Source organism: Streptopelia decaocto, assembly GCF_964273445.1.
Source record: "Streptopelia decaocto genome assembly, chromosome: 2".
NCBI lineage: Eukaryota > Metazoa > Chordata > Aves > Columbiformes > Columbidae > Streptopelia > Streptopelia decaocto.
Genome location: NC_138655.1, coordinates 110,061,471 through 110,075,353, shown reverse-complemented (window position 1 = coordinate 110,075,353; position 13,883 = coordinate 110,061,471). Strand labels below are relative to the sequence as shown.

The window sequence follows — 13,883 nt, the reverse complement described above, 5'->3', positions numbered from 1 at the left end:
CCATCCTTATTTGACTCACAGTTACCACATGGAACAGAATACAATACATAGGATAGAACAGAAAAGAATATAATAGTTATGTTGTGTTGTGCCTTGAGTTCTGCATGACGAGTTCTTACAGAGCCCTGAGGGCTCCATCCAGGAGAGCCTCTCTCTGCAGGGCAGGGCCCAGGCCCAGGCCCGGCCAGGGACAGAGGCAGAGACGAGACGGGCACACACACCTACAACACCGCTCAGGCAGGGACCCAAGGTCCCAGGCTGAGCTGAGACACGTCCCCTGGGCCCTTGGCAGGAGACGGTGGCGGTGGGCGGGGGTCCCAGGGGAGGCCGGTCCCAGCCACTGAGGCCCAGGAGCACCCCTATGCACCTTCTCTCTGTTAGAGTACTGTTATTCTCAGGCTCTTTTGTTCTAGCATGTTTTTTCATGAAAAACTGATAGGGTAGTTCTAAAAATGAGTACAAGAAGGAAAAAAGAATCCACAGGAAATGAGCAGGTATTGTTCCCCTCAGAAAGATTCGCAAGCCCTTAGGTGAGGAGCATGGCCTGCTTCAGAATGAGGGCTTGATCTTTGACCCTCACTAGTGTCACAGGTATGAGGTTTTGCCACCCTGTGGAAACCCAACTCAACCAGACGAACACAGAATAATTTCAAAAACTGTACTTCATACTTGCTTTTTGCCACTTTGTACAGATGGTCCAACTACCTTGAGACGATTCCCAGCTCTCACCCCATCACAAGGTACGTGCCTCCTTCCCACAACGTGACAGAGGCAATGCTTATGCTGGGATATGGTTATGGGTATTCAGTGCCTTCTGCCCTGAAATGTCATCACAGATTTCCTCAGCATCCTCTTCTGGGAAAGCAGGAAATAGGAAGAAGAATAGGATAGAATAGAACAGTTCAGGTGGAAGGGCCCTGTAGCCATCACCTAGTCCAACTGCCTGACTGCTTCAGCACTCACCAGAAGTTAAAGCATGGTATTAAGGACGTTGCCCAAATGCCTCTTCAGCACTGACAGACGTGGGGCACCGACCACCTCTCCAGGAAGACTCTTCCAGGTTTGACCACCTCTCAGTAAAGAAATGTTTCCTCATGTCAAGGCTGAACCTCCCCTGATGGACACAGCTGAGAGCCATTCCCATGCTTCCTGGCACTGAGCAGCAGGCAGAAGAGCTCAGCACCTCCCTCTCCACTTCCCCTCCTCAGGAACCTGGAGACAGCACTCATGTTGCCCCTCTGCCTCCTTCTCTCCAAAGCAGACAGACCCAGGGTCCTCAGCTGCTCCCCACAGGACATGCCTTCCAGCCCCTTCCCCAGCTTTGCTGCCCTCCTCGGGATGCATCCGTGTCATGGAAGGAACTGCCATTTAAAATACTTAAACAGCAGCAACAGCAAGTGGAGATGGGTAGCAACAAGCCAGGGCAATACACTACTGTGTAAAAACATTAAAATGAAACAGGAAAAACAAAAACTTAGCACCATTTTAATTTACTGCTGCTAAGATCCACCTGTGCTTTTACATGGAGAGAAATTTGAAAACTTAATTAAGTAAAAACATTAGAAAACACACTGTCTAGAACAACCTTTGCTATTCAGAAGACAGAAAATCTTTCTGTTATATGAGATGATACCTCTAGTATCTAGATTCTGTGACTACGGAAAAGCATAATACCATAGCGTTTCCTGTGAGGATCAGATCATGTCAGAGACCTATTGAAAACCTATTCCCATAAAACTTCTAGCTTAACTTACACATAAATACATAGAAATTGGCTTCAAAGAACCATAGAATGCCCTGAGTTGGAAGGGACCCACAAAGACTGAGTCCAACTCCTGGCCCTGCATAGGAGAACCCCAAAATTCACACCACATGCCTGAGTGCATTGTCCAGTCTCTTCTTGAACACTGTCAGGCTTGGGGCTGTGACACCTCCCTGGGGAGCCTGTTCCAGTGCTCCACCACCCTTTGGGTAAAGAACCTTCTCCTAATGTCCAACCTGAACCTCCCCTGGCACATCTTCCTGACATTCCCTTGGGTTCTGTCACTGAAGAGAAGCGCTTCCCCTTGTGAAGAAGCTGTAGCTGCCATGAGGTCTCCCCTCACTTTCCTCTTCTCCAGGCTGAACAAGCCAAGTGACTTTAGCCATTCCTCATATGGCTTCCTCTCCAAACCCTTCACCAACATCATAGCCCTCTTCTGGACACTCTCCAGTAGCTTTATATCCTTTTTATCCTGTGGTGCCCAGAACTGCTCACAGTGCTCCAGGTGAGGCCACACCAGTGCAGAGTCTACAATATCCTACTTAGTATACAATTTCCTTTCCTAACTGAAAAATTTACGTCATCTGCTATCTTTCCCTGGGATAAAGTAATTTTTACATACATATATAAATAAGATCACTGATGGAAACACATACAAGGCTAACCAGTGGTCCACCTTCCAAACCTAAGTGAGTAAAAAAACACCCAAGTCTGTACAGCATCTGAACTCTGAAGCGTTACACTAGAAAATGAATCTTTATCTGTGTATGAAGCCTCAGTGATACTCAGAGACTGCATGAGAGTCAACCATGCGATTCATACTACAGTTTCATGTATTCCCACCAGTACATTTTGCCTCTAAAATGTTCCACCTGCTACACATATAATCACATAAATGGCCTTTCAATTATGTACTATTTGTAAATTCATTTTAAGTCTGTAGCTTAGCTTTCTACAATTATTATCGTTATTTTAGAAGTTCAAAAGAATTTACTTTTTACTGTATTAGTCTGTGGTAGGAAGCCCGAATGCAGGCTCTTTCTGAAAACACTTCTGATAATAGGGTAGGTGCCCCAATTAAGAGCAAGCCCATTGCTGGGACCTTTACTGCAAAGCCTGTACTAAGGTCAACTTCATTAAAGCAGTAGTAGCCTCCATGATGTCTTATTTGCATTTTAAGCAGTACTCTAAGCCTCCTCTCCACTGAATTACACAGCACTCAGGAAGCTATTGAAGTTGCAATACTGAAATGAGGCATCAGATTCAGAAAGGTTTAACATTAAAGATAATTCATACTTTAAAATATTTTAAGGCTAGAAAGCGTAGCATGAGCTGAACTAATTGAAATTTTATTTCATGGAAAGAAATCCAACTAATTAATTTTTCCTCAATTTGTAAATCTAGCAGACACCACTAAATTAAAAACTGCATTTAAACTGTACACTTAACAAATCAATCCAAAACATTACAGCACAATACAAGAAATAGCCTCCAGAAATTAAATGACAAACAAAAAGGGCTGAACCCCTTCTGCTTTCTAATGGATTATAATTTAAAAAGGGAGAATGGATCATTAACTGCAAAAAAAAACCAAAAAAGTGTCTGCTTGACTCGCGCAAGTTGGATGAAATGGTTTTAATGAGTTACAGAAACATACCTTAGTTCTCTTAAAATGCAGTAAGTTTCTTATCCTGTTAATTATTCACATAAACTTTGTTTCTTTTTTAGTAAGTATTCTGTCTTTCAATGAAGAGTTCTAAAGCATGAATTAATCCACTTTGTGTGCATTCCTTGCACTTATTCCATTTTCCATGTTTCCTAGCAAACCTTCAATCATTGCTACATCCTACATGGAAGGGCATCCACATTTCTCTAATGGATAACACCATCCAATTCCGCACAAACTAAATTTAGAAGAACTACTGAAACAAAATACTGCTCTTTTCTATAGGAAGCTTATGGCAATTAATTCAGCGAATTTATTTGGACAGCTACCAAATGCAGATGGAACAGCAACATCTAGGATTAGTAACAGCTTTTTACATGTGGTCAATCACAAAAACCTTCTCTGTTCTTGCTGAAGTCCATAATAGCTTTCTTGTGTTTTCTAGCACAACCCAGTTTGCATTATGGTTTTTGCGTTAGATTGTTCTATCAACAGTCTATTCACCTTCAAATATCTACAGTATTTCCACTCTTCGCTACTAATCATCTCTTTAAAGACAGTTAACTCAGTAAAATAGTTTGTACAGTTTCTTATGGTAGCTTCTATGGAAGACACTATACAAAATAAAAGTAATATAAAAAAATATTTTGAAAACTCAAATAATGCATCATTATCCCTTAGCGTAGAGTAAATATACAATTAGAGTTTTCAAAATGAATACTATAGTATTTACTCAATAGTCTGTAAGCATCTCTGTGTTAGTGTCTAATTAGTCTCTTCCTGATTACTGATTAATTACTCAGCAAACCACAACACACCCTTAAAGTCTTTGGGATCACCAAGATTGTACTGACATGTTCTGCTGATGTATATGTCAATTCCTTGGAAAGATGTCACATATGGTAAAATGGTAGCTATATATAGCACAGTCCAGACACGCGCAGGTATCACAAATCCACCCTGAAACTTGTTTTAAATTTCTGCATGCTTTAAATATAAACGTCACCAGTTTATAATAGAAAAATGAATAAACTTTCACCATTATGTGCTGAAGTTGTGCTAGAGATGAATTCCTTTATGAAGTTTTGCATGCTGTTTTAAAATCATTTATGACTTTTAAAGAAGAGCATGGGAGAGAGAGAAACGTATCAACACTGTAAAAAGTGGTTTTTATGGATCCTGAGTACCAAAATCCAGCGTGTCCCAGAATTAGTTCTTTTTGGATTCAGATAACATTAGACTATACGCATCAGAGAAGTACTCCTTTTCCCAAATCTTCCTCTCTTTTTCTCAAGTAAGCAAAAGGACTGTAACTTCTACAGTTACAACAAAGGAAGTACAAATTAACTGAAAATCAGCTAGGTAAACACACACCAGTAAAAGCACATTAAGAATAATGGAAGCCTGTATTGACTTTGTTGCTGTTCTTCTTTTAACTATTCAAGAGGAGTAAAGAGCTAACAAGGGCCAGGTCAAAAAGCTCACTCAAAAATTAATGAAAAGATCTCCCTTGATTTCAGCAGTGTTGTAGCTAGTAACCTATGCCATCAAAAAGAAAAAAAAAAAAAAGAGAGCAAGTGCCTTTTCAGGATCTGAAACTTCACACTTACATATGAAAATACTTAGAGGCTTATTAAATAGCAAGAAAAGAACACAGAAAATTCACATTAGCTTACCCCATCCAAAAATCAGATGTTTGAGACATTTTGAATCTCTCTTAGTTGCACACATAGAAGTCAACATGAAGCTAATATAAATGTAGAACAAAGCATTTTAAAGCAAACTGTGTCAGTTTGGCAGCTGATGTCCATGCAGCTCAACCACTTATGTACTGATAGAGAAGTAAATGGCTGGGGAAAGTAAACCTCACCAGCTGTGCCACACTGAAGTTAATCATCCTTCCAACTTCACAGACCTGTCCTGCTGAAGCAGCAAACAACCAAAGGCTCATTCCTGTCATGTTACCAGCAGTAATTTCAGTCTGCAAGGTTCATGGCTTAGAAGAAGAAATGGTGGCAATGGCGAAGGCAATTTACAGAGGCTGGGTGTGTCTCAACAAGTAGGAATTTAACAGTGCTCCTCATTTGGCAAATTAAACTTTTTACAATACACTTTCCCCTTTAGGTACCCTCCACTTCTGTTAGTAGGTGGCAACAATTTAGCAAATATCTCATTAACTGAGGACCAGGTTCATCTGTGCTTCCTTCCTGTTGGTTCCTTCCCCACCCCCCCCCCCCCCCCCCACACACTTACATATGCAACATGCAGCTATGGTGAACAGTCAGGAATACGGATTTTAAAAAATAAGTGCTAGGAATAGAAGTTCTACTCTGAATCATTTCCAGCCCTAACACTTCTGATTTTAAGTCTGTAATAATTTAGCTATAGCTGCAGGAGCACTGATCATGATGAATTTCTGTGGTTTTCATTATGCGAGCTGCTTCAGTTAAAAGGCTGATGGCGTGTCTGCTATTCCCCTTCCTCTTGCACTTACACAACCCTGTGTGCTCCATTACATTTACAGCTTATTTGCCCTGAAGTACCTTGGATTACACGTTTATCTGCACTGTCTTCAAATTTGTCTACAGTACTGAGGTGCAGGGTAGCATTAACACTGCATTTCTGGAGTAATTTGAAGATGGAGGTCAACAGATTAAGCTCCCTTCCCCAAAGCAGCTTTTCTGCCATTACACCAGCTTTTGCACAGATGCATCTCCAATTACATGCACACACTATATATGTATGTCTTGACTTATGTGTGCACATATACACACGTGTGTGTATATATACACATATACAGAATAATCCACATTATGCGTGGTACTATTCTGTTCCAGAGGAAGCAGCAGTAAAAGTGGAAGGGGAGGTGGGGGAAAACGGAGCAACAATTAAAACTTGGTTCTTGTGGACAGATGTACATGTAACTCAGAAACCCGAGGTTTCTACTGGAAGTATAAAAGCCAGAGAGCTCTGTAGTCTGTCAGTTCTCACATGAGCTGGGAGTCTCAGGGGCCTCTGTAGTGGCCATTGAACCTGACCTCCACCCAGGTAGGGTCATTTTAAATTTGACTCTTGGCACACACCCAAGAAAGGAAGGCATTCAGAGGCAATTTGCCTGTGTCAGAGTTCTCTTGTGTTGTCGTTTGGGGAAAATGTCACCTAAATAAAAAGGAAGATGCAGAATGGAATTAAACTCTTTTTTTTTTGTAAAGCAAACACAGTAGACTTGCAAATGTCAGCAGTGGGGGGAGAAAGAGGGAATAAGAAGCTGGGAGAGCTGTAGGAAGTACAGGAAGATGATGGAGACAGGGAAAAAAGGAGCATAGCAGGAAGAAGACCCGAGATGGGAAAGGGATAACATCACCAGTAGCAAAGCACATACAAAATATCCCATAGGCCTATATTCTTCTTCCCAGTGTATATCCTACAACTCAGTGGGCCTTGCAGCACTGGACTCATTTCCCCATAGAAGATGGAAATGAAAAACACTCACCCCCTCAAAATGTCTAAGACTGATTTCTGTAATTCCCTCCTCTTGAATCACTGTGTGGGCTGGATCTCCCAGAAGCACCGTATCACTCCAGAGTGGTCTACCTTCCGGGGCCTTTTATTGAGATCTGAAAATCTCTGTGGATATGTGAATTTATTCTCCCCTACCTGCTCTCCCCTTCTCTCTTTCAAGTGTACCCTGTAGAGGAAGTTGAGATGTTGTAAGCAGACAGCAAGCTGGGGTGAAGAGCTAAGGACAGATGTGCTTCACTCTTCATTTCTGTCAGGGAAGAGAGAGGATGAGAAAATTCTTCCTGAAATGAATGGAGCAATTCACACCTCTCAGAGCTGTCGTTTCAAGCTACATTTATGTCTCAAGCTATATTCATCTCCATCTTGTATTCTCACTCAGCTCAGGTCATCCTGTGATGAATAGGTCATTTCACACCTTTCTGAAATGTCTTCTGTTTAAAGGTCAATGTCTACTAAGTGCTATATAATCCCCATGCTTATCTGACTGCCTTGAAATCTGGCACAGTTACTGCAGGTGCTGAGTAGAACTGTTGATCTAGATTAGAGGTCATTGAGTGAAGAATTTCCAAGATATAGCCTTTTTTTTTTAAAAAAACAGCATTCCTTAACACTGACCGATTGTACCAATGTTTCCTTTGTGCACACAACTAGAATAAAACTGTGGCTAAAGAGTCTCAGTTGGTTAACATTTACCGTAACAAATGAAAAGCATCGACTGTCTCCTTGGTATTCAGAGTTAAGATATTTTTAAAAATTTCAGATCCACACATGCAGCAAATTAAACGCTTCAGACTTGGAGTTCCTGGCCCTTTGAGTACGTCTGAACATCTCATTCTATTCCTAAACAAAACCTGGGAAATCCTTTTCCTTAAGAGGAGATGGATAAGAATCCTTCTTTCTGCCCTTACTAAGTGCTCAAAAGTTAGACGTGAATTGCAGTTAGTCCATTCTGAAAATTAGGAAAACAGGAAAATAAAAGGTAAGTCATACCTCTGGAAATAGTTCAAAAGAGACAGTAAGAAGGGGAAGGCTAAATGGGTCAAAGGAAGCTCTGGTGCAACCTCAGCTCAATAAGATTATAACAGTATCAACAGCTTGGGAAAAAATTATGCATATGTCTACTGTGCAACAGCAGTGATATATGCAAGCAACTGCAAAGAGAACCAAGTATCTGCTATACAAATGGTACTTAAAACACCAATGACTTAGTGGAACTGTATAAACTGAAAATGGCAGCAAAAAAAGGTTGGGGGAAAGGGAAGGGAACACAACTCTGGAAGCACATGAGAGAAAACAGTCACTGTAATTACTGTTGAGATGCTGAGACATAGGCCATATCTGTGAATCTTTTCCCTGGCCTTATCAGCAGCAACACTCAAAGGATTCCATTACATGACCTTAATTCCCATGTATGTTTCCAAGCACATACAAAAGAGAAGGAACATTTAGGAATCACCAGATTCCTATACATAGATGCTAATTTTTACCTGCCTTTTACTGCTCAGCCTGGCACACCAAACAAGTTTGCTGACTTTTTCCATTACAACATCACTGGAAAAAAGCTGCTTTACCTCAAGTTGTGTGCAACCTGCCTGGCAGAGCATCAAAATGAGACATGACATGAATGGCCTGACTAAAACCTTAAAGGACTTTCATGTTGCTTTTTGCCTTCCACCACACAAAGGAGGGGCGCATCTCCAGAAAAACGACTGTAGTAGAACCCCTGTCATGAAAATCACAACTCTTCTAAGCTGTTCTAGCTCATGTCTCCACAAATTCATTGCAAGGTGGATAACAGTGTACACACAGTAAGTGAATTGGAGGGTCTGCAGGTGTTTCTTTCCAACTAATGCACCTTAAGTTTATATTTTCCATGTGCTAGAAGCTGAAATACTATCAAGCAATCAGTGATTTAATTAAGCTATTTTTCAGTGAAATTCTGCCATTACCATTTTGTCATTTCCCTTCATTTCTCAAGGGCTGACATTTTTCAGCACTGAGAAACTATTCATTTAAGTCTCTAAGTAACTTCAACATGAACCATATATAATTTTACAAACAACTGTGCATTAGTGAATAAAAGCAAAGTTACCATGGAATGTGTATGGAAACATATTTGACCTCCATTAGAATGCCAAAGGTGTTTGTTATAGTCAGTGTTTTAAAACCAAATGCCAGATGAATTCACAATAATATGACATAACAGAATACTATTGGAAATGTCTACTCCAAAAATGTATATACAGTCACATCTGCACTTGCATATAAATTACACAGAAATTCAGGCTAAATTATGCTAATAAAACAGAACATAAACTCTGACAAAAAAGACATAAAGCAGTAATTGAAAGAGCAATGAGGTAATCTGATGAACTAATAGCTACAGATATAAAAACAAATTAGAATTCTGGCGATTCATTCAAGTAACAACTGTTCCTTGAACTTCATCTTACTATTCAGATATCACCCATTAAAAAAAAAGAAAACCAAAACGACCTGCATTCAAAATTAACCACAGGCAACAAGCTATTAAGTAATTGATCTCTGGATGGCAAAACAGAACTCTCATAAGGTACCACAATGCATCAGATAAATGCCATATTAAATGAAATAATCTCTAAGTAATAAGTCAACACAAATCACATTTGAAACTGAGACTACATGTCAAGAATGTAAGAGCTCAGAAGTAGATAAAGTGAAAACTATTCCCTTTCAAGGATTTAAAACTCATAGGAAGAGTGGGTTCATCTGTGTTACTGCATTACATTTGTAACAGGAAGGCAAGTAAAAGAGGAGTTCCAAAAGTTCATCATGAACAGCTGTGCCATAATTATTTGAATATGCAAGTCACCTGGTACTTCAGTGTTCATCAGGGTCAGGACACCTGAAAATGGACAGGTAAGACAGAAACAAAAGTGCAACAGGAAGAGGCAAAATCACTCTCTCTACAGTCTTTAATGCAAGGTGATTCCAGTTCTCAATATCCAAAAAATGCAGGCAGGGGGGTACTACTGAAACTCTTTTCTCGGATGAAATGAAAAGAGGAGGCACCTGACTTAATGCTCCTAAAAATAATTTTAAAAAAAGATCCCTGGATGATAATTGTTACACCTTTGTTGACAAAGGACTCATACAGCCAAAGTGTCAAAACGATGGTGTGACTTTTCTTGCATCACTGGCAGCAGCAGATAAGCTGCCTCTTCTGCTCATCTCCCAAGTATGAAGTGTTGCTGAAACCAGGTTCAGGTAGTTTTTTCTCATGTTATATATATTTATCAACCTCTCTATTACACAGAAGAGCACTCCACAGAAACAAGAACTTCTCAAACAGAATTACAAAGATAAATAAGCTATTTTAATCTTTCAAATAAAGGGTTCCTGAGCTTCCTCTTAAATAATTTTTAATTAAAGTATTTAATAGGATGATTCCCACATAGCATATTAAGCTCATCTCCTCTTGATTTCAAAAGGACTGGCCCAGGGAGAATTTGGGGCACAGAGTATCATGATACAGAACCAGCAGTGAGGGAGTAGTATCAAGTGGAACTCCCCTGGATACGGCATCTCTCAGTGAAAAGTTTAAAAATCCCAGTCACGGCAAAAGCAAATGACACTCCAAGAATCTTATTTCCAGGAGATAAATTCATCCAGGAAAGCAGAAAGCACTGCTTGTTTCACTAAAATTCAAGTTAATGGTTAAAAATAAGTGTAAAATGGTTTCTGAAAACTTAAGACTGTGGTCTGGCTTCTTGCAAGTCCACACTACAGTCTGTGTGCAAAAGGCAGTATATTTAACATCAGTAAGTATACTCAATTCATTAAAAAACCCAAACCAACCAACACCACTCCCTCCCCCCGCCCCCAAACAAAAGACACATGCAATCTCAAAAGAGTAAAGTAAAATTTTTACATGATGAGAGCTTCTTATATGTGACTATTTGCATTAACAGATTAAATGTCATTTCTTCCCTTTTAATTAACTCACCGGGTTGATAATATATCAATAAGTTCTTTCCTGTTCTGGACTCTGAGTGTGTTAGTTTTGAATCTGGAATCCTTACTAACTTCAGTCAAATTCAGGATCTAAGTAAAAATAAAGGTGAGTAAGAAATGTGCTTGGCAGGAGATATTTATATAGCTAAGGAAATTCATTACCAATTTAAGACAGCTTTCCAAAAACTCCTACTTCTCATTAATCTTTTAATATAGATTAGGAAATTAAGAAAATATAATGCCTCCTGGTTAATGTTATATAACAAGTACAGAAAAAGACAGAAATTGAACTGAAGATCCAAATCTCAGTTGATTACTATTAGCTAGGAGAAGTTCTTACTGTAGAACACTAAAAACTTTAAAAGTTATTACCATGAGGTTGAAGAGATCTGTGGGATTACCCTGCACTAAATTATATGTCACAGAATAAGAAATATGACTGTACTTCCCATGCTAGACTGAGAAAAGCTATGTCTAAGAATATTTCTTTCCACTTCAGTAATTTCTGTCAAAAAGGCAAAAAAAATGAAATGGTGTTTTTCTATTGAAATGTCATAGTTTTTCTTCATGATTTCTTCCAAAAGATTTAATAAAGAAAACTGGTGGTATAACTTCCAAGAAAGGAGAAATATATCTTCTATATGTAGCTCCCACCTAGCACATTAGAAACTTAACCATCATGCAAAAACAATGTGAATTATACTATAAAGGGAATTAAATGCGGAGAATGAGTCTTAGAATTTTGTAGAAGTATTTATGAGATAGAGTAGCTGTGTGGACAATCAATACTTATTATGTAATTTATCTATTTATGCCACAATGTATATATATAGAACATAAAAAACCAGAATGAGTTGTGCTTTCTAAACTGAATAAAAAATATCCCAGTAACATCAGCTACACAGAAAGGCAGAACAGCAGATTGCAAAGAAAGAGACTGTCACATATTCTCACATAGACTCACTAACACACACTCAAGATCGATTTTACTTATGATGAGTCTTACAATCATTCTAAACATGCTACATTTTTGTAAAGGGTCATTTCCAATATGGCTTACAAAAAAACAGTACTGACTCAAAGCTGACGTCCCTACAGCCCATCATCCTGTCTCGGCCTGCAGCTGAGTGCTGATGCTCACGAACAGCACAAGGACAGGGCCAATACATGTGATAGTTCCTTAATAATCACCCAGACTCCAGCCATCTTTAGATTAGAGCAACTAATCAAAATTAGGGTAACTACTCCTGTATTTAAACAGTCCTAAAATTACTTTGCTAAAATTATTTGCTCTGAAAGCAAAACCAAGGCTGATGTGGCCGCTGGTAAAAATGAGTTTGACACCCCTGGATTAGGGTATTTCTGAGCTGGAGGTGTTTCTTATGTATTTAACAATGCCAAATGGATTTTTGTTTTATTAACATGTTCAGTCACTCCTTGAATCCATATGTTTATGTACACCCACATAAAAGTGATACATAGATTGATCTCTCTGGTATTTGCTTCAAACCTAGAAGTCTACTAATTCCTCTGAGATTGCTTCAGGCCAAGGCCACTATAATTTAATGACTCCTCACTTTGCTGAAGTGAATAAGGATATGGCTTCCCTTCCAAGTGAATAGCGGTTGATGACTTAAAACCATCAGCTAATCAGATATTCTTTGAACAGATATTTAAGTATTCAAAAGAGATGGTCACCTTTGAGGTAGTTGTCACCTAGAGTGACAAAACTAAGCATAAAAACAAAGGAATCGGTAAGTCATGTTATAACAATGACTGTATTACATAACTTTGCTGCAGATTTTTATCTGCAAGGTAACATAAAACATCAGTCTAGCATCTTCCCTCAACACTTAATTCACAACATATTTTCTTTCCCTTCTATGTTTACGCAATCTAGTTTATGAATATCATAACATATCATAATCTACCTTTAGAAAATGTTCTTCTTTTCCTATCTGAAAGTTTAACAATAATATTGGTACCCCCTTAAAATGATCTCCTCTTTTTAATACTGCTATTTTGGAGTTAAAAACATTGCTTTAGTGAAAAAAGTCACGCAAGGTTGTTCAAAGTAAATGATAGTGAATAAATATGAGAGCTTAAAAACCCAAGAAATTAATCAGAAAACTATGGTTCTATTTGATGAGTGATATGAAAAAATTATCATATGGAGTTGCTCACTCTACTGTTTTAATTAACGTTCCTGACTTTAGCTTTAACTCTATGTCCATCTGTTGTAAAGCTGCGTGTCTATATATGTTCTTCTCAATCTTTTTGTGACTAACAAATGCACATTTGAGAAGCTATTCATTAATGTGCCATTCATCCTTCTGCATCACGCTGCCAATGTTATTTTCTTAATTCTCCTGTGACCACTTGGAATGAAACTGCTGTTCTCCATTTCTAGGCCTCCTTCAAGATCTAAGATGCACAGTTTACACTCTCCACATTTCGTCCCCTAACATAAGCAAACCTGTTTGTACACAAACCTGTTTGTGTACAGCAGACCTTGCTGTACACAAAAGCTCAGCATTCTGAAGGCTCTTGCTCACTATTCCTATTTAGGCCAAAGCAGCCACACATCAGGATGTGCTTTTGTAACACTTGGCCACTATGAAATCCACTTCAGCCAGCAGTGTTGCAAAGTTTTTCTGCAATTATCAAAGTCCCCAAACAAGCTACAGTTAGTTGTCATTGATTTCGAAAATATCACTGTGAATTATTCCAGTTTTTTTCTTTCTGCTTGCCTGAAAAGATATGGTTGAAGCAGAATGTTTGCAATTGTTTACAGCTTGAGCCAGCTGTTCCATCTCTAGAGTATGTGTCTTCAGGGCAACAGCTTTCATACAGCCTGTATTTTTAGCACCAACTCATCTCAGAAAGGTTCTCTAATAGCAATTCCAATGTTTGAATTAGCGGTCTCTGTATTTACTAAAG

General features: G+C 39.0%; 1 protein-coding gene across 1 annotated transcript in view; it reads right to left on the bottom strand.

Annotated features, from left to right (window-relative positions):
- The window catches only part of SUGCT (succinyl-CoA:glutarate-CoA transferase), a gene marked incomplete at both ends in the record, with an annotated part of 354,974 nt that overhangs the window by 214,259 nt on the left and 126,832 nt on the right, over positions 1 to 13,883 (bottom strand). Inside the window, one exon of the mRNA XM_082046307.1 lies at positions 10,936 to 11,033. Coding sequence (XP_081902433.1) covers positions 10,936 to 11,033 — 98 coding nt within the window. The remainder of the gene's footprint in view (positions 1 to 10,935; positions 11,034 to 13,883) is intronic.